The 21,558-nt window shown below is 45.7% G+C and overlaps 1 protein-coding gene across 1 annotated transcript; it reads right to left on the bottom strand.

The window, feature by feature from the left end:
* Window positions 1-7,849: 7,849 nt before the first annotated feature.
* On the bottom strand, window positions 7,850-21,051 carry LOC146204227 (uncharacterized). The gene is made up of 3 exons (XM_084604497.1): window positions 20,902-21,051; window positions 8,413-9,019; window positions 7,850-8,298 (listed from the first exon to the last, which is right to left on the bottom strand). Exons 1-3 carry the CDS (start codon window positions 21,049-21,051, stop codon window positions 7,850-7,852), a joined length of 1,206 nt encoding a protein of 401 aa, XP_084460623.1.
* Window positions 21,052-21,558: the final 507 nt, after the last annotated feature.

The following is a 21,558-nucleotide window of genomic DNA, read 5'->3' as shown; positions in this document are numbered from 1 at the left end:
GCACCTAAAGCAGGTTCGGTGCAGACGTACCTAATAAGTCCGAAGAAATTAAATTATATATTCTCCAGTTAGGCTTTAAATCTGCGAGGGACAGAAAATATAGAGAGGCATATCTAATCTATAAATTTAGAACATTAGAACCAGCGGGAATAAATATCTGTAAAGGAACGTTAGAATCCCTTAAATATACTCCCTCTGCACCATAACTGGTTGGGAAAACAATGCCATACAGCGTTAATTGTACAGTATATTCACAGCACATGTACACTCTATTCCCCCCTCCGCAATACAGGGCTGGGCAAGATAATTCGGTGAAGTACCTTCGATACAGATACTCGATACCCTAAAAAATTGTATTTCCGATGCCGATACAAGATACAGGATCGAAATCGAGTTTCGATACAGATACTCGGTACTGTATCGCCGATACTTCGATACATCACTGAAATTCTAACATAATAAAAGTGGTAATACGATTAGCAGCATTAGGAAATTATAGCGTACTTTCTGGAATCCTAGAGCATTCCTATAGCGCAGGTTTTCTGAAAGGGCTTAGCGAACGTCGCACAAAAACCAGCCCCGTTAACACACGAGGCAGTGTTGTAGGGAGAATAGGGCTAAGGTTAAAAAGAAATGACAACGCATGCAAGACTGCTAGGACTCGAACCTAGAATCTTCTTTTCCGTAGTCAGACGCGTTATCCATTCCGCCAGAGGCCCACCTCTTTTCATTCTTTGTTGCCTGGTCTTGATACATTGCACTTTACGAAAACAAAATCGACAAAAATCACACAAACGCTATTTACATATGACACGCATGCACGACAAAGGTCTTGAGAGCCACTCGGGAGGTTCTGCAGCAGCTTTCTGGATTGCCAAAAACCTGTCCACGCTTTCCGAAAATAAATTCTGGCCGGCCGTGCATCTTTATCACAATGGTAACTAGCCATTCTTGAGCGCCATATACAGTGGAGGCCCATCAGCATAATTAAATCAAATGGTACCCTATCCTCACTTTCTAGCACTGGATGGCATGCGGGTCTAGCGAAAACTCTTTCATTAGCGTTCTTTGCAATATGTCCCAAAAATATACCCCTTCCCAACAGTGTTAAAAAACATGATCTATTGTTTCTGGCTTGCTGCATATTAAACAGTGTGATGCTCATGGTATAAATAATCCTTTTTCCTCCAAAAATGTTTTTACAGGCAAGGTTCCGGTGTGAAATTTCAAAAAAAGAAGGTTTTTGCTCCTGGCGTCACCTGCATTGTTTATACCCTTTTTAACACATCCGCACCTGGGACTCCACTGTACAAGGCCCTGTACAAAGGCACTGGGAACACAATGTCACACAATGCACATTACAATTTATTTCGTTTTACTGTTGACAAATAATCGCTCGAAAACCGCGCTGAAAGAAACCGCATACTTGCTACGACTTTTCTATAATAACCCTTAATCCCTGCAGAAAAATCTTCAGTTGAAATAACCTACTCCGGGAGCAGCCGCCTCAGTAGAACTAGGCATACGGTGCGTAAGAAAGGGTAAAAACAAAAACCGACTGACCGACTGCCGCAAAAACTGGTGGCCCAATCTTAGCCCACCTTCTTTTACTCGTCTGAACAAGTTGATCCGGCTGCAGCGCTCCCATTCAGACGCCGAAACAAATACCGCTTTAAGTCCTGTGCTGCTTCTGAATACTTAACCGTGAACAGTGAAACACCTGCATAACATACCAGAGCTTCCTGATAAACAACAATTTGCAAACTGTGGCCCTGGCAAAAATAGATAGGTCGGTCCCTCTCCACTTTTCAGCTTTGTCCTTCATCTCTTTAGTCTGCCCTCTCGAATACTATTCACGGCCACGGTAAGCCATAAACGGAACTCCCAAGTACCTCTGGTGTCGTCGTCATTGTTAAGCGTGGGATTTGGTTTTAGTGGGAAATGTGGAAGTTAAACAACAAGCTACTTGAGGATGGATTGCACAGTCGAGCAGTAAGAGAAGAAATAGCAAAAATAGACCCAAGTAAAAAAACGAAGGTTTGGCAGCAGTGGGAGCTACGTAAAGAAGCCTTTAAATTCAAAGCAATCGAAAGAGCTGCTGTTATAAGTCACGAAGAGAAACAAAACGAAGTGCGGTTAAGGACACTGCTTCATAAAATGGTGCCATAGCAAAGCCGAGCACCGGGTGAATGTATAGAGGACATAAAGAAAACCAAACAAAGCTAGAACTAATTGAGAAACAACGTTACCGAGGAAGGCTGGTTAGGGCAAGGGCTGTAGAAAGCTGCAGGCGAAGCGCTAACGAAAAGAGCGCCCGGTTTAGAAAAAGCCCGTGCTGAAAGGAATCACATCGAAGAAATAGAATGGGGAGGGGTATTATCAACAGACATCAACCACATCAAAACATTGCACCCGGTAGACGTTATCACATTTAAGGATGAGTTTATAGCTGAGCTACCGCGTCTAGACGACGAAACAAAAGACAGATTAGTACTGGACATAACTGAATCGGAGGTGGAACACGCAATTATTAAATTAAATCCCCTGGGCCCGGTAAATCCCCTCGACCGGACGGGTTCAGTGCGGTTTCTTATAAAGTACTTAAGCACATAGCCCCTGTCCTGACGACGAACGAAGCCTTCAAAGAAAAGGCTCTGCCTCCGTCATATGGGTCGTCTCCCACTGTGCTCATTTCGAAAACAAATGAAATTAGTTATGACTGGTTGCTGCATACCGGCCAATAGCACTCACACACGTGGAGTACAAAATTTTTATGAAGGTTCTGGGGCAAAGGTTGCAGACCGTGATTAGTGACATAGTTGGGCCTCATCAGACGTGTGGGATTAAAAGGCGCTCCATTTTTACCAATGTCCCAAAGCGCTTAGTGTACTAGAATACTGTGATGACAGTAATGGTCGGGCGGCCTTTTTACAGATAGACTTAGCAAAAGCATTTCGCTGTGTCGCTCATGAACCAATTTTACCAATTTTAGACCATGTGAATGTCGGTTCTGTTGTCCGTGAGGGCGTGGCCTTGGCGTAGCGGAGCTGCACGACGAGAGTAATCGTTAACAAGTGTTTAGGGGCCCCCATCAGCATACAGCGTTCCGTACGCCAGGGCTGTCTCCTCAGCCCTCTTTTATTTTGTATCTATATGGAGATCCTTTGTTTGAAAATACCCAAAAGTAATAGCATTCAGGGATTCAAGGTACAAGCAGCCGAAGTAAAGCTGTTAGCGTATGCAGACGACATCGGCGTTTTTACCGATGACGAGGGGGGCATATGCCAAGCTGTGAAGTGTGTGCGCGAATTCAGTCACGTCACCGGTAGTGGCGTTAACTGGTCGAAATGCCTTGGCCTTTGGCATGGAAAGTGGCCATCTACGCCTGAACGGTTTGCCAGTGTGCGCCACAGGCCCACTTGCCGCGGAGTACCGCACGCGCTTGTCTTAAATATGAAATTGCTGATGTCTTGCACAGGGGGGTGAATTTTCGCAGCTTTATCAAAACAGTTTTATTCTGCAGCATTCGTGCGCGTCACAGCAATAAGAACGCACACATGCGCTGACCATTTATGAAAATTTAGGGCCTTGATTTCGCGCATTACACACTATGTTTAACAAATTGCAGTGCTATTATGAAAATCCTCTTCAGGGCGCCGTATGGAGACCAGTCACAAAGCCACTAAAACTGGGAAAGTACCCCAACTGCTAGAGCCGCTCAGTTCAGCCCGGAGCGCTTGTGACTGTGTATGTTTCTCCTAGCTTCGGAACTTGAGGGGGCGCTCTGAATTGGCGCATTTCTTCAAAATTTTGTGCCGCAGATTGAATAAGCCGTGCTTATATAGTTAGGAAAGAAGCAAAATGCAGAATTCAGCTTCTTTAAGAAAAAAAATTGATTGTGAAATGAAAGAGTGTAATGAAGGAAGTAGCTAAATGCGTCAGCTGTATTCATTTTATGGCCGACAATAATATCCGAGCCCGTAATTAAATTATACAGGCTTGGGGAACGTGCCTAAACCAAAGATTTAGCGTGCACTTGACCGATTTTGGCGGTGTGGCTAAGAGAACAGCTTTTTCTAGTATCTTCATGTCCGCATCGCATTGAAGATTACATTATGCTCTTAAAATTCATGAACGTCGTTGGTGAGATCATAGTAAATTCCAATATACCATATCTCATACAACTCTTGTTTTCTTCATTTTTTAGCGTTACAATTTAGAGGAGCTAAAAAGAATATGGAGCAAATATCCTACTGTACTTTTGTTATCTTACAAGCACGAAAGTTGTACTTGTAAGCACAACTTTTGGTTTATTTTTGTAAGCACATACACAAAACGCAGTAATCCATAGTTTCCTGCTGATCATGCAAAGAGCAGTTCTTTTGCTTTTAAGCTCGCCTGGATAACATGGCTAACCCATCCTCGTATACCTATGCAGCGACACGTCATGGTCTTCATTGCCATGGTCTTTACAGTCGTGATTTTATTGCTGCTTGTATACTCTGTTCTGCAGACGCGAGAATAATGCCTCTGAATGTCGAGGCACAAAATTGTGATAAAAAATGGCTGGAAACCTGCATGTAGTTAGTTGTCATTGCAGTTGTGACCCATATTTAGGGCGGTGACGATAGCTGGCGGTTTAGTATTCAGCATAACTTTGATAAATTTCGCCACCTTACTTCCTATAACCAGCTTAACAAAAATCGTGACGACGTCTGTGTCGCTGGCTGCCTGTCACACGCAACCAATGAAAATTGGTTACTCCTGGAAAAAGAGACAGATGAAGTAACTGTCTTCATTAAAACGTATTCGGTACCGGTCACGAGCGACGGCTCTGAAGAGTGACGGGCTGGAGACAAGGAGTGGAATCCGGCCATGTTAATATCATGTTGCCCTCCCTGCCATTGGCGTTGCTACATAGGCGTCAGATAAAGATAACCAGACTTTAACAAAAATAAGAAGTATCCCGGCCAAGTGCCAATTGAATGCTGTTGAGAGTCGTGTGGTCATGTCTGCGGTATTGCATTCGCTTTCCGGAGTTGATTAATCAGTGAAGACAAATTAGACTTTTTTTTGGTTATGTGCTTCAGCAAGAAAGTATTAATGCACAAATTGTCGACAGTCTCGAAAAAAAAAAAAACCGCATTGAAATATTTTACCAATTAAGGTACCATATACGTAGTTTCTTCTACTGCCTTAAAAGATAACATACCCACTAAAAAATCTCCCACACAATGGCGGTCATGTTCCGGCACCTGAAAACCAAACTCACGCAAAAAATCTGCTTTTCTACATCACTTGCATTTCTGTGCTCGCCATGGTGAATGCTATTTTTTGCCCATGGACCGGATGGACCACAGTCTGGTGTTTGGATTTTAAAGGGTCATCTGATTTCGTTTACTATATAGCATGTCCTACGAATTCACATTTGCGAGTCTAATTGTAGTTGTGTGCATCAGTGGCGTGCAGAACCAAGCAAGTAGAATCCAAAATATACCCTTTTTTCTGAATCAGCTTGAAGTTGCAATTCTGTGCTAATTTTTGCGTCGAATAAAACTGCTAGGATCCAGGCATAGATCTGGTTCTTGAAAATCAGGTGATGAGATCGTATTCAGGTCATGGCATAATTACAAAGGCATTAAATCCATCAGGCCAAAGGCTGAATTGCCCTCCTAACGCCCCTGTCATGCAGCAGAGCGCTTATAAATGCAGCTTCCAGCTAGATCATTAAACAATACATTTTTCGCGCCAATTACTTTTACTTAGTATACATTATTCTGCTTTTTAACGAGGCCTGCCATTTCATCTTGAACGCAAAGATAGCTTTTTCGAAAGTATAATCGCTCGTTCGGCGCACATCCTTATTCTAAGAATTTCCCCATACCTTCATTTTTCATTGTGTTCTGATGTACTTGCCAAGTACGTGTTGTTTTCTGAACTTCGCGCGGACAGGGTGTATTTATCGTACGTGTCAGCAAGTGTTGTGAGTCTCAACTTTTCTCAATAGGAGGCTACGTGACCGTAGCACTTATATCAGCATCATTGAACGGTGGTACTTCGTGCAGGTCGGTTGAACTAAATTTGTCATATGCTCAGTTTTTCAGCAGAGAGTGACGAGCAGCCGTGCTGTGGGTAGCTGCGTACCAGTGGCAGCTCTGAAGAGACCACCGAGTAAGCTGAACGATGCAGAACGCGAGGATCATGTTAAAGACTGAGAAAAACAAATTGTTTGTGCACTGGTGCAGCTGTATTTAGCAGCGAGACAAAGGCTACGTCATGGTTTGTTTGGTTTGGCTAATGGGGTTTAACGTCCCAAAGCGACTGAGGCTATGAGAGACGCCGTAGTGGAGGACTCCGAAAATTTCGACCACCTGGAGTTCTTTAACGTGCACTGACATCGCACAGCACACTGGCGCCTGGCTTTTCGGCTCCACCGAAAAGCGGCCGCTGAGGTCGGGATTCGATCCCGTATCCTTGGGAACAGTAGTCGAGCGCGGTAACCACTGCACCACTCCCGGCGGGCGTCATGGTTTGTGTTGGACACTAAAACGCACGTATGGCGGAACTGCATTAGGTACCGCCATTAGTGCACTTGCGTATTTCTTCAACTGGTGTATACATGATTGTAGTGGAAGACAGTGCAGCTCCCCTTGACATTTGGTGGAGCGCGATCAGGAATAAATGATGACTCCGTGCAGTGAGAACCTAAACCACCCGCGAGAAAACTAAAGTGTGAGGACACGCGCTTTCCAGCATTTTAGTGCCGATATGCTTCTCTCGTTGTCTATTGACGTTCTCACAGCTTACATCATCGGCCGATGTTAGCTTTCTCTCCGTCGTTTCGGTCCATTCATGAGTACACATATTCGAGCTCCCTCGAAGCTGTGTGTGCAGGTAACTTTTACGGGGTGAAAACCTTTAAGTGAGCCAGTGTGCAACCTTTTAAGGGCATACGGCTGAGTTCTATATACCGTACATACCTGGGCCATTCTGCAGCTTTTGTTCAGAGCTTGCTTTTCGAAATCTTGCATGTGGCACAATCACTCCAAAGAAAGCGGTACCAGTAGCTCTTTATTTTCTATCGTCTACTAATACAGTGTTTATGCAGGTAAAGCACCAGATTTGATGATGGCATATATGCAACAACCGGGCTTCGGTAATGAGATGATATACCTCTCAGACACACAGCCACTTTTCCCATTCAAGCATTCTGTTGGAACAACACTGTCAGTTCAACTGCTACAGTGTCGTTCACTTTCGTGCGCACGCCCTACTTCACTCACGGCAGCCTCGCTCACACACTCGACAAAGGAAATGACATTCCACAGACAGCCTTGCTATTGTGCCATCATTGGCTTGCTGACTTATTGTTACTGCGATGCTCCGCAGTAAAAGCACTAAAAACCACATTCTAATTTAAAATGTGCTTTTTTTATGTCACATAGTAACAAAACAAATTTATCTTCCGTAACGAAGACTATCTTTTTTTCTTAAAGTATGTCCACTATGTCTTACGAGCATACAGTTGCAGGTTCCAGCAGAAGTTTGGAAAACATGGAAGCCACAAAGAGTCTTGATTTCTTAGCAATGCTAGCATACAGGCATTTCACTCCGCGATGAGCACTTGGTAACAGCCAATATAACCCTGCACCCAAAGCCCCTAAAAAGATTTCAGCCTTTTCTTGACTTCCGTGTTTCGCAAACTTCTGTGAGTGCCTCGAAAATAACACAGACCCCTGCCGCGCTACAAATTCGGTCTCTATTTTTCCTTTTGTTCTGGGATCAATGACGCATTCTTTTTCTGCAATATTAGCTGGGAAAGAATACATCACACAAACAATATTTCTTCCTAATAAGGCTTTCCACCCGATTTAACAGCCACACTTGGAGATAAATTGTGCGCTGTCCTGATAGCTGCAACAGCTCCATCAACACCATCTGCACCAATCGCGCCTAGAAGTGTGGTGCCGCCGTCACCTCCTGCGCCACCATTTCCGAGGCCGCCTTTATAAGCCGGGCCACCCCTATAACCAATACCACCCAGCCCAATGCCGATCAAAGCTGGATGGCGCCCACCAAGACCCACAATTCCAGGTCCACCGAGGTCTCCGAAAACAGGTCCTCCGAGTCCAGGACCACCGAACCCACCGAGGCCGTGCATTCCTAAGCCTTGCATGGCCAAACCATGTAGTCCTAGTGGTCCCAGTCCTGGCCCTCCTAGTCCTGGACCACCGAGTCCTGGTCCTCCGAGTCCTGGTCCACTGAGTCCCGGTCCCCCATGTCCTGGTCCTCCAACTCCTGGTCCACCAAGTCCTGGTCCTCCCAGCCCGGGGCCTCCGACGCCGAGGCCAACGAGAGAGGGTCCGGGAAGCCCATGACCGAGAAGGCCATGCCCACCAAGGCCTTCGAGACCTCCCGCGCCACCATGCGCTGGCCCAGCCAAACCGTTTGCGGCAGCTACGTGCGCTGCGTGCGCTTTAATGGCGGCAGCTTTTACGTTGTTTATGCTATTAAGCGCAGCCGCTCCTCCACCAAGGGTGCCAGCTCCACCACCGAGCCCCGATGTAAAGCCGGCAAGGCCATGTCCGTTGAGACTGATTCCTCCGGCCGCCTGGCCCACGCGAACAACCGGTCTGATGGCGTGATGAACAGTGGCCACCGGGTGCTTTACATATTTAATAACCGGTTTCGTCACGTAACGCAAGTTCACAACAGGCTGCTTTAGAAATACCACAGACGCAATCGGAGTTGCCACCGGTGCGGGTACCGACACTCCTTGGCCATTTGGTGCTGCAATTATTGGCCCTCCAGCCCCAAGGAGTCCGGCTCCGAGTCCGCCGTTGAATCCTCCACCAAGAGCGGCAGCAAGTCGGGCTGCTTGACCAGGAGCGAGACGAATGCCCACACCCTGGCCGCCGAGTACACCTGCGCCCCCTCCAATGAAGGGACCTGGTGCCCCTGCGCCGGGAGCACCAGCAGAGGCCTTTCCCAGGAGCGCGTACAGGACGACGGCGAAGACCTGAGTCGCAAGGAGAGTACAGTCAGAGTATCATTAGTCACGGTGTTAACTAATCATTATTCGTAGCAATTTCGCGAGGAATCGATGCGACACTTCAGCTTTGGACGTAACATATTCGTGTGTTAATACTGTCCGCATTTTCAAAGGTTCCGATTCATTGCAAATGCAGATATTCCCATAACGCACGCACGGTTTGACGGCAGATTTGATACCTGCGTGTAGCTTGCGTCGAAGCTGCCAAGGCGACATGAAACAAAGCCCTGCATCATCTCTTAATTTGGAAATTAAGAGATGATGCAGGGCTTTGTTTCATGTGGCGCTGGAGCGCCACATTCTCGGAATGCGATTCGCTATATATGCTGCATTTATAAGCAGTTTACAAAAACTGGAGCACATTTTGAAACCTTGAAGAAGCTCTTCAACCGCACTGAGGACTGCGGGTGTAGAGCTACCCCAAGATGTGGCACTGCCCGAAGTCGCCAGTACAACACAGCTAAAACGCTGTAGACAGCACATGTACTTACGACTGCTCTCATGTTGGTATCCACTGCTGGCTCTCAGTTTCGTCTGACGGCGGTCTACGACGCAGGGTGCCCTTTATAGCGGACTCAATGGTTCCCGCTTAGAGTTGACCTCCTGAACGCGCCGGGGAGCATCGCGAGCTCACTTTCCTCGGTCAATGTCTCGCAGCGGCGCGGCCCAAACAACTGATAACGTCTTTGCCACGTACGGCAGGGCTGAAAGCGAATTCTGTGTCAAGAGGGCTCCTAAACAGCGCTTTCTTTTCTGGAGGACGTTACTGGGCTTGAAGTGCAACTGGTTTTTTTTTTGGATCAACGAGGAAATATTCATTTTGACCGGCATCGTGGTACAGATGTATAGCTAACTGACGACGCACGCGATAAACAGTTCTTTAAATGTTTGCGTTTATGCGTGCGAAGAGGAAGGAGATAACAGCAACCCTGTGAGGTATGTTCGCCAGGCGAGCGAGGACGATCCGGCGTGCCCACCTTTCATCGACGTTTAACGTTCCTACCACACAGGCTACAAGTGAGTGCTCGTTCACTTTATGAACGTAATCCGCCCTTGTTCATTTTCATTTTTTTTTTCAGTGACTTCACATTACAGGATATGATGTGCCCAAACGTATTCCTGTTTCTCTGTAGAAGTTTCTGCGAAAATTTTGAACTGCTTGTTTTTCTTTGTATTCATGATACACATATCCGCGTATATCACCAGAATTACAATAGGACTCTGCTGACAAAGGCCGCATAATACCCCGCTGGTGAAAGTGCTGGTTTGATCACTGAAGCCCCTTATTAGGTTTGCTATTTCATGATAACGATACAGAATAATGCTCAGATGCCATCTGCTGGTGTTGCTGTCCTGACTATCATTGGAATCTCAGGAATGTGAATCGCTACAATCATAATGATGGAAACGCGATTATTTACATGCGCCTGCTTCGCTTTTATTTCTCTTCGAAGCGAAAATGAGGGCTAGGGTGCCTTTTCTTGTTCATAAATGTGTTGATGCTTCCCGCATAAAATGTAGGCAACTCTACTATCCTTGCGACTTGAATAGTCTATGAGGTTAGTTTTTATATGCATGGAACTACTTTTTTATTCCAGGCATGTACGCTGGGAGCCAGCTAATCAATATATGAGAGCCGTTCGCTCTGTCGGGCTGAAATGTTATCAATGAAGCTTTTTAAATTCCTGCATAGAATACCTCGTTTAATAGACACTGCGGCCACTTATTTGAAACTCGGGATGTAGAGCATAGCACGCGGCTTAGTCAGAGGCCTGGGGCCAGAATTGGCTCCAAACTATAAGCCAAAGCCCGGTTCTGACCCGCGAAGTTATCTCTGCACTCTTCTGCAAGGTATCTGTGAATCTACTGTGAATCTACTGTATCTGCACGAAGATATCTACGCAAGTTAACTTGACCCGGACTGCCAAGCTCGGCTTGAGACGTGAGTACGCGGCTCGACGCAGTTTTGGCTAAGGCTTGACTTAGGCCCCTTCCCGGCAGCTGACCGACTGGCAAGTCTCTCACCGTGTACGCATATAGACGCATACCACACCACAGAATATAGGGCATGATTCAGTACAACTCGTGTCCAACGGCTTCATAGTGTTATATTTTTTTAATGCAATACACGTCAGCATTGGAATTAAACCGGAAATAATTACGGGGCCATTTAAGCTTTGCCTTTATTGAGTATACGATCGCGATATCGCTAAGGGCTCCCTTATTGCGGTTCCTCGTTCGCGTCGTTCGCCTTTGCTCGCTTGCTTACCAACGCCTCGAGTAGTGCCTCTTATATATCACACATTTTTATAAGCATACAGTACTAAGCTGCCAAGATATCCAGCCACCGGTCTTTGCCGACCAACCGTAATATAAAGCCCCACTTTAACCACGCCGTATGAACGTGTCTGCGCTTCCTAGTAGTGTCCCTGACTCGGTAGCCAAGAACCGCCTTGAAGGTTGATTCTTATTCCACCTTCCTCCCTCAAAGTAGCAAGCCAAGTTGGCAGTTCCTCCCAACTTAGTGATGTCATGTGTTCTCCTTAAGTCACAAAAACCATCCAAGAATCAGTGCTCGGCCATGTCAGCTACTGCCAGCTGCTGCCGCCACCTGATACTTTCCAGCGTCATGTCCGTTTTTTTTTTTTTTCCGCTCACAACGCCGGCGCCGGGATTCTTGGGTAACGAGGCCTTTAAAGCTATGGAGTTAAAATGCGGAGAAACTCGCCCTACACCAGCGGGTGAAACACAAAACGAAACTTAAGTGAACCCAAATACTCCGTTCGTTAATATTGGAGTGACAATAGAGGTGAAGAGGGCCTTTTGTCACTTCTCCTCGCAAAGACAAATAAAATGAATAGGTAGGTCTATCGTGGTGAACTGTGGCTCAAGGACTGGGCTTCTGAGCCCTTCAAGTTGTTCCGTGCAATCATGAGCGCTGCTGCTGCATTTAACGGGGGCGAAATGGAAACGTGTGGCGCTATGTCATCGCACATTAAAGAACCGCAATTAAAGAACCGCAAGAACCTTCCGATGGGGCGCATTTAGTAAACAGAACCGTGTACAAGCCAGGAATCGCGTGCTAGACGAACGAAGGATCCTGGCAACCATTCTCACTGAGGACCGATAAGCTGCTGGTCCAGAACGTTTCCTATCGACCGCAGGCCGTTTCGTCAAAACAACGTCGCCCAAACACATTGCAGTGTTGCACGTTACTACAATGTTGTTTTTATTCCTGGGTAAAACGTGTTGGTCGTCGTCTTCGGGATATTACCAATCAAAAAACATCCGTGCCGTTCGTGCAGTCTGGCGTAGCCGGAAGAAAGCTAGCCACCATATCCGAGCACATACCCAGTATGTACCTTGTGCCTCACACACATTTTCCCAAAGCAGAACAAAATTTCCGGGAAAGGCTTGTTCGTGTTCTAATCATTTCGCGTTCACGCAGCCCATCGTGTACATCAGAGGAAGGAGGAAGTGAGGCTTGGAGGCCGGAATCCCACACGGGCATCCCTCACAGGCATTCCTCCCGGGCTGGTTCTCTCTGTGCATGATCCTGATTGCTGCCAACTGGCGCTGACTTTCCGCGTTACCAAGGTGTGTAATCGCCATTCAGTTTGTTTTGTCGAAGTGCTAAACTACTAGTGAAATCTCAACTTTCCTTGTGAGCTGTTTGCTGGCGACAAGCACTGTATTGTAAAGTGTCACGCACCACTAGCTTTTTGCGTGCACGGGCGATTAACATATCTGACAGAATGAAAGAAGTAAGCATACGATCTTAATCTCGTCATTTCAGCTTTAGTTTTCTTGCTAACCAGCGGTCGTGCTTAAGGGAAAGCTGTTTTTATGGCGAAAGCCCGGTGCGCCCAAAGGGGCGAATACCTGCACGGGAGCTCTTCGCAGTATGCGCCTCATTAGGACAAGCGAGTGGCTACTCCCACAGACATGCCTACATTCTCTGAGAATCCCGCTGCTTTATGAACCCGAGGACGAAAGTTTTGCGTCATGGGAAGGAGGGCGTCGGCTTAGCTACTGCCTCATTGGGAGTCCGTATGGCCGTTCCTGGCTGCGAGCCGCGGCCGCCTGTAAGGGGCCAATGCTTTCCTATTGCCATCTCTTTTTCTATCGCCCGAGTCGGAAGCGGGATACTCAGAAGCGTTAAACCCTCAGTGCGTGCCCGTGTGCCTCCCTTCTAATTTGTTCGCCCCACTTTCCGTGAACAAGGTCCTGCTGTCGAAGAGGGAAAGGCTGTAATGCGTAGCGGCGCCTAACTGAACGTTCGCGTGGAAGGCTGTTTCGTTATAGGCCTCGTGCCAAAAGGAGAATGACCGAGAAAGTAGTCAGGAGAAACGGAAAAGCTTGACGACGGTTTGAGAACAGACGAGCAAGCAGCAGAATTAGGCATGACACTAAATCTGGTCTTAACTAGCTTTACCAAGTTAGCCGTTTTCACGATACATTTAGCGGGTTTTTACGCTGTTTAGTGGGGAAAAAAGTATTGCGGGAGGAACGCTTAATAGCGGTTTTTAAGGTGTTGTTGGTTTTTTTTTTCTGGTGGTTTTCAGTGGTTTCACATATTTTGTCAAGAATAGCATAAGTTCATTAAAAATGTTTTCATTTCTGCAAAAGAAAGTCGCATGAGCGCATGACGTCAATGAGATGCCATTCATCAGCGATGCAGGAAGCCTACTTTCGTCAGGTGGAACAACCGTGGAAGCACAGATGCCTCCTGAGGCTGTGTGGACAAGTAAGTACCTACGATGAAAATCTCTTCATCGAGCGGGCTGAGTTCGCTCTCTATATGCTGATGTTGGTCTGGTGGGATGCAGTTGAAAGTTCCTGCAGTCAGCAGTTAATAGTCAGGAAAGAACGAAGTGTTTTTGCACCTTTCATTTAAACTTTGAGAAGGCATCCGGAGTTCCTAGTCAAAACAAGAATAGTGCTTTGTAATAAATTGGTAATATTGGCCACATTGTTTACAGACAAAGTCAGAAAATAAAGTGTATAAGGTTGGCATTTTGATGGAACTATTGAATTTAGCCGTTTTTAGCTGATTTTGGTGATTCCTATAGCGAGTTTCGTATTTTAGAGTTGGCAACAATGGTCTTAACATCACAAAGAAAGCGGTTAGAGCTATCTCATGTAAGCACTTGGCTAATAAAGTCACGTCACGTGCAAATCCTATAGCTTGACTTTTAGTTTAAATGCCACTCAGTTTATAGTTTGTAGGGACCGCTCTGGTTGAGCTGTAACTTAAGCAGATATAGAGGAAACTTTACTGCAAGAGGAACAACCCGTCGATGCTTGCAGCTCGTAGCTGTGAATTTAAGCTACCCACTATTATACGGTATTTATCCGTGACCGACCAGGACCATCCTAGAACAACAAGACCTTCGGATGAGCTTGAGTTAAACTAGGTGAGATTATCGGACGGAAAATATTATCACTTAAAATAAGCATGAAACAGACGTGGAAATACTAGGTACTCAGTACGTACTTATTATTTTTTTTGTCAAAGTGGAGCATTAGAAAGCACCGAACAGACGACTGTACGCATTCTGGTCGACCCGAAATTCCAGACCAGCGCCCGGCCTGCAGGCTGGGCCTGAATATAAGTTGTCTCGCCCAAACAGAGCCGGGCCTGGGCCCGAAGTTGCGAGTCTGTGAAGGCCCCAGGATTAACTTTGCGGGCCCGGGTAGGTCTTGGGTCCGCACATGAAAGACCAATGTCCCTAGTTTGATTCACTATTGCAGAGTAAAATACACTGGCCGCGTTACAGCAGAGACAGACGACATAAAGTCATGGTGCGCGAAGAGAAAAAAAGGTTTATCGGCTTCAGCATTTACTTCTACCTCGCCGCGGTGGATCAAAGGCGTTTAACTGCGGAGCCCAGTACCCGAGTTTGTTCCTGGCTGCAGCAGTCGCGTTTTGATTGAGGCAGAATTAAAGCATGACACTCCGGTTACTCTGCGGTGCCACTGCACGTTAAACTATCTCTAGTGGTCAAGATGATAAGGGGCCTTCAACTGCTGCGCCCATCATAGTCTCAGTTCCCGTGGAATGTACGTGAGTCGTTTTGCTTTCCATCTCTATTTAAAGAGTACCAGTTTGGCCGTGAAGTCAACCCTTTAAACCGCGTTAATTGAAAAAAAGGCCCTTCCACCGGTGCGAGGAGCCTTTAATATTATGATGTCGCGGGCCGTGAAATACGACTGAATAAAAACTTTGAGGGAACGTCAAGCAGTTAATTTCGCGTTTATACGACCTTTTTCGATTGGTTGTTGGGACTTCCGAGTTCAACTGTGTTCTCTCTGCGCGTCTTCGAAATCAATGTTCAAAAAGGTGCTTGCACGAACGCCTCACTTCTTTTTGAGCTAAAAAGATGAAACCCAAATTTGTTCAAGCGTTACTGTGATTTAAATTTCTTTGTCGGCCAGTTCTTTATTTATGTAGTAAGAGTGCTTGCTCAGAGTGAGCCGTTTCATCATCATCATCATCATCAGCCTGACTATATATACCCATTGCAGGGCGAAGGCCTCTCCCATATTTCTCTAATTAACCCGGTTCTGTGCTTGCTGCATCCACTTGACCCCTGCGAACTTCTTAACATCATCCGCCCACCTAACTTTCTGGCGCCCCCTGCTACGCTTTCCTTCCCTTGGAATCCAGTTTGTTACCCTAAGCGACCATCGGTTATCCTCTCTTCGCACTACATGTCCTGCCCATGCCCATTTCTTCTTCTTAATTTCCACTAGAATGTCAGTCACCTAGGTTATTTCTCTGACCCACTCTGCACGCTTCCTATCTCTTAATGTTACTCCTACCATTTTTCGTTCCATAGCCCTCTGAGTGGTCCTCAACTTAAGTAGAACCCGCTTGGTTAGCCTCCACGTTTCAGCCCCATTGGTGAGTACAGGTAAGATGCAACTGTTGTATACTTTCCTCTTGAGCGATACCGGTAAGCTGCTAGTCATAATCTGCGAGTGCTTGCCAAATGCGCTCCTTCCCAATCTTATTCTTGTTATTTCCTTTTCATGGTCCGGATCAGCGGTTACTACCTGTCCTAAGTAGACATATTCGCCTACTACTTCCAGTGCTTCGCTACCTAACGTAAACTGTTGTTTCTTCCCGAGGCTGTTGAACATTACCTTAGACTTCTGCATATTGATTTTTAAGCCTGCCTTTCTACTTTTCCTGTCTAGGTCATCAATCATTATTTGCAGTTCATCCCCAGAGTTACTTAGAAAGGCAATGTCATCAGCAAATCGCAGATTACTTGGGTATTCTCCATCTACCCTTATCCCTAACTGCTCCCATTCCAAGCCTCTGAATACTTCCTCTAAGCAAGCTGTGCATAGTGCTGGGGAGATCGTGTCTCCTTGCCTAACACCTTTCTTTATGGGAATTTTGTTACTTTCTTTATGCAGAACTATGGTTGCTGTGCAGCCACTATATATAACTTCCAGCACTTTTACGTACGGCTCGTCTACCCCCTGATTTCGCAATGCCTGCATCACCGCCGAAGTTTCAACTAAGTCAAATGCTTTTTCGTTATCAATGAATGCTATGTATAAGGGCTGGTTATATTCTGAGCATATTTCTATCACTTGGTTGATGGTATGGATATGATCGTTAGTAGAGTATCATTTCCGAAAACCTGCTTGATCCTTTGCTTGACTTCAGTGTATGTTGTCCTGATTCTATTAGCGATTACCTTAGTAAATACCGTATAAGCAACAGACAGTAAGCTGATTTGTCTGTAATTTTTAAGGTCCTTAGAATCCCCTTTCTTATGAATGAGAATAATGTTTGCATTCTTCCATGGTTCCGGTACTGTCGATGACACCAGGCACTACGTATATAGGGTGGCCAGTTTTTCTATCACGATATCCCCCCCCCCCCCCCCCCCGTCCTTCAACAAAACTGTAGTTATCTGATCTTCTCCAGCTGATTTCCCCCTTTTCATAGTTTCTAATGCTTTCTGGACCTAGTCCTTCGTCACTGGTTGAACGTCTGACTGTTTTTCCCCACCGCCAATCTCATTACGGTCCTGACTACTTTGGCTACTGTAGAGATCTGTATAGAACTCCTCGGCTACGTTTACTATCTGTCCATATTAGTGATGACGCTGCCCGCCTTGTCTCTTATCGCATACATCTGGTTTTTGCCTAAGCCCAATTTCGTCTTACCGCTTTAAGGCTTCCCCCGTTTTTTACAGCATGCTCAATTTTCTCCATGTTATACTTTCTTATATCGGCCACTTTGCACTTATTGGTTAGCTTTGATATCTCTGCTAATTCTATCTGGTCTGTTGGATTGGAAACTTTCATACTTTGGCGTTTCTTAATCAAATCCTTCGTCTCCTTAGACAGCTTACCGGTATCTTCTTTATCTATCCTACCGCCTACTTCTACGGCGCACTAATGATATCTCCTAAATTATTGTTCCTTGCTACTAGGGTAATGTCGCCATCCCCGGTTAGAGCTGAATACCTTTTCTGTAGCGAGATCCTGAACTCTCCTGCCCTCCCCCTCACCGCTAATTCGTTGATAGGTTTCTTTCTTACTAATCTGTTGCGTGCCTTCTTCAGATTTAGACTGATTCGGGACCTCACCATCCTGTGGTCACTGCATCGCACTTTCCCGATTACCTCTACACCTCATGTGTTTCTAGAAAAAAGGCAAAGGCCGGTCCCGGACTGGGCCTCACTCATAGCTCTGTGGGCAGAGCTGGATTCAAAGAGTGATATTACAGTGGTCTCGGGCCGACTACGAGCTTCAAGATGCGGCCAGAGCCGGGTTCGAGCTTTTAGTCTCGGGCTTGGGCCGGGCTCGGGCCTCGGATTGAAGCGCGTGAAGTGATCTAGTACTTGCAATAAATACAGGAAAATGTTCCATTTTAAATAACACTAGAACGAGTTTGATGCGATCACAGCCTGCAAATCAAATTGCATTCTATATTAAATAGCTTTATATGAACTGCCCGGATTATTTCAGAGTGAGGGCACGGCGAGCTGAAGTTTTTTTTTTTTTCGGAGTGCGAAATGCTACGGCGAAATTCCGCTTGCGAGCAGTCTCCGCAATTCCAAAGATTATGGACTTTAAGGCTATTGAAGCAGTTTTTAACGTTGGGTCTTCAATTAGCGGAAACGGTCATTGCGATTGTTGTCTTTCGCAGTAAAAAGGGACCGACTTTGTAAAAGTGCAGCTAACGGCGCCTCCAGTCCCTTTGCAATAATCAATGTAATGATTTCTCTACTTTCACTGCAACGAACTTCTGGAACCGATTTTCAGTACCAAGTTTTTTTTTCTTTTTTTTTTTTATCTCCGGAAATGCATTGGAACAGCCGGAGGCACAGAACAAAAGAGGCATGCTAGCTACGTTTTTTCTTTTCTTTTTTCTTTGGGGGGGGGGGGGGGGGTATGGGGGGGGGGGGGCAAATTAGCAAATTATTGCTCTCTTTCACGCTCTCTTCCGCAACGCCATCCTTGCCGCTGGAATATCTTTCTACTTATACTTGGTTCGAAAAAAGAAGTGATGCATCACAGTCACGACACAGGTCTTTCTACGTACGCGCGCAGTCTTGGTTCAAACGAGCGGCTTTAAGCTAGAGCTCACCGCTGATCAGAGAAAAATCCCGGGTTTGGCCAAGGCCCAGGAACAAACTTTGCAGGCCGGGCTCGGTCGGGCTTAGGCTCGTGAGGGGGTCCGATCTGCTACAGTGCAGAGAGAAAGAGGTGCTAGAGCTTCGGACCACCGCGCGATAGAGGCTTTCGCCTCATAGCAGTTTAGTGATCCAAAGTGCCCCCTAGAGTTTTTTTTCTTCTTTTTTGTACATTTTGGCCATTGCTATAGGCAATCTGCAATGCCTCAGCGGAGCAGAAATTGTGGCATAGGGAGCCTGAAAACTGCTGCTATTACCCGCTTTGGACACCAAAAACGCAAGAGCGCATTATGAACTACTAAAGTTGCTGGTTGGATTGATATCCTTGCTTGCTTCACTCGACATAGGCCAATTTGCTGACGCACGCCACCCGTACATTGCCCGAAGAGCGTAAGGTCATGCCGGTAAGCGCAGTCAACTGATGGGAAAAAGTAGATATGGATATGCAAAAAATTCCTTACCCCTCTTTCTAGAATCTGTTAAGGCGCTCAGATCGACGCGGCAAACTTTAAAAAAAAAAAAAAAAAAAAAGATGTTGCTTATATTGACCATATCAAGTGGCTGGTCAGCCGTAGACATAGGCAGTCAGTGAGCCTACTAATTACATGGTTGTATTTAAATATTAAACATTGGAAAATTTTGAAACTATACCACCATGTGCACTAACAGTGCAGCTTGTATCAGCGTCGCTTCGGTCCCATTGCCCCGGAAAGCATACGGATACCTATAATATTAGGGACAGGTGTGGACATAAGCAAACGGAGCACACTTTTCCGTTCAAATTACAATCACGCCTCTGTTATTAAAGATAAGAAAACATTATTTGTCCAAGTGAAAGCACACTGGTGTCTACTACCAGTTTGCACATACCACGGCTGCCATTTTCAATTATAGAACGCATGAAGAAATGTTAGAAAACGTGCTTCGTTGACTTGTCCGCACTGTACATTGCACTTGTCGACGTGAGGTTTCATTTTCAGTTCATTCAAGCGTATATAATTTTTCAAACCGCACAGCAGTAATTAATCTCTCCCGTTTGAGTAATTGTAATGAAGGTTATTTAAACCTGTCATTCATTGTGGGAAACAGGAACACTGCTCCTCTGCCCGGCGCGTTGGGCCGCAAACTTCTGCAACAGACGGTACATAACAGCTCGTGTAAAATAAAACAATGGAAAGAAACATGCAAGGGGTAATGTGTTATAGTATTAACCTACTACACAAAATATTAATGTTTTATGTTACTGTATTACTTAAGGTTATTAATTTATCTATTATGATGCATGCTTGATGAGGAGACATGGTTGTAGTTTCTATATTTATAAGCATGAAAAATGCACTTGTCCGTACGAAGTGACCGCATTTCAGGAACACGTCCCCCTTGCAGCGTAGGCGCCAGCGCTCAAAAGTCGGCCAAAAAATGTTCCACGCAAGGGCTTTAGCATGCGCAAATAGGACTAAAAAATCTTTCGAAACATTGTCATACAACCTTCTAGTGAAAAAACTTGCGTTAACTTCATTGTTGTCATTCATCTATTAAACAATTTGAACTCTATCAGCACTTTCACTACAAACTTAAAAATGTGACACCGCTACAACATGCTCAGACTAAGATGCTCTCTTTGTTTAAAGCTATAGAAGATAGGCGTGGCTAACTACCTTAGAAATAAATCAAAATATTTCTTAAGACGAGGAGTGTTTTACAAACGCACTGCAAAATCATCGCACGGTCGTCAGATCCCCCCCCCCCCCAAAAAAAAAGTAGAATAGTTTATTTTCCTTCCATGACACATTTTTTCCTCGTCATCAACTATGAAGGAAAAATGTAACCGATGAAGCAAGCTCGAAATACGTAACCTTGGCCCTCAAGCGCGATTCGAGGTCGACATAAGATTTCCGGGTTCGCCGTGCGTGTGTGCCTTCATTTTGGTAGAGGCCACCGTAGCTCGACTCGGCATTGCGAGCGCGTCGCCGACTGCGCACTCTGGTGACGCCGCTGCTGCTTCCTTAGCGGCTTTTTTGGCAGCATTTGAGTCTTTCTGATTGCTGTTGCATTTAGCCGCCATTCTTCGGTCTTAACGACACAATCGGCCACTTTGGACACCTTCTCACATTCGCGTGCAGCAACATAAAACTGCCGTTGGTGAGGTAAATGACCTTTAATAACTCATAACTCCGGACTTACCCAGCCACCTTGAAAGACCACGGCCGAGCAATACTGCAGCCCGAGTACTGCAGCCCGATACCTGGCAGCGCCGAGTTGAAAAGTTGAAGGAGTACCAAGCCGCCGACGATGATAATGACGGTCACCATCATCCATGAACTTCCATTTCATGTTAGTGGGGATTCATTGATTTAATCAAAACTTTTTGTTTAATCAAACAAATATTAAAGAGTCCGTGGTCGGCACTGTGTGGTGCTGCACACTATAACTGTGATCGGCACCATTTCTTACGCCCGCGCCTATTTGATTGCTAGCAAGTACTAAATACCAAGCAAACCATATAGCGCGAAGCGGAAAGGTGATGGTATAATTTATTTATTTATTTTTTAAGGGGGCGTGGGTTGCAAAAAAAAAAAAGTCATTAAGTCACCCAAATGCGAAGTATAGCCGAAAATACGCACATTTCATTTCACTTTCGGTTCGAGGCTAGGGTTTCAAGGTAAGGCTTCAGACAAAGATCGGTGATATCGGTGATTGAAGATTTTAGTGATAGCGCACTATAAAACTTTGGGACCACTTAAGGCACCTTATTAAGATGGCTATGTGATAACGGTGTGTGTGGATCCATAGCGCACGGATGGAAGTTGATGAAGACAACGTGCAATGCACAGCGCAAGG

The sequence above is a fragment of the Amblyomma maculatum genome, chromosome 1 (assembly GCF_055883805.1).
Source record: "Amblyomma maculatum isolate TAMU_Amacu chromosome 1, ASM5588380v1, whole genome shotgun sequence".
In the NCBI taxonomy this organism is placed as follows: domain Eukaryota; kingdom Metazoa; phylum Arthropoda; class Arachnida; order Ixodida; family Ixodidae; genus Amblyomma; species Amblyomma maculatum.
Note: the sequence above shows the minus strand (reverse complement) of the source record. Positions and strands in the feature narration are given on the sequence as shown.

What these genes read in the sequence shown, in the direction of transcription:
- LOC146204227 (XM_084604497.1), bottom strand. Translation starts at nt 21,051, where the DNA reads ATGAAATGGAAGTTCATGGATGATGGTGACCGTCATTATCATCGTCGG. An exon ending in TGGTCTTTCAAGGTGGCTGG is followed by an intron (nt 9,020 to 20,901) that starts GTAAGTCCGGAG and finishes CTTGCGACTCAG; the next exon opens with GTCTTCGCCGTCGTCCTGTA. An exon ending in AGCGCATGGTGGCGCGGGAG is followed by an intron (nt 8,299 to 8,412) that starts GTCTCGAAGGCC and finishes TTGGTGGACCAG; the next exon opens with GAGTTGGAGGACCAGGACAT.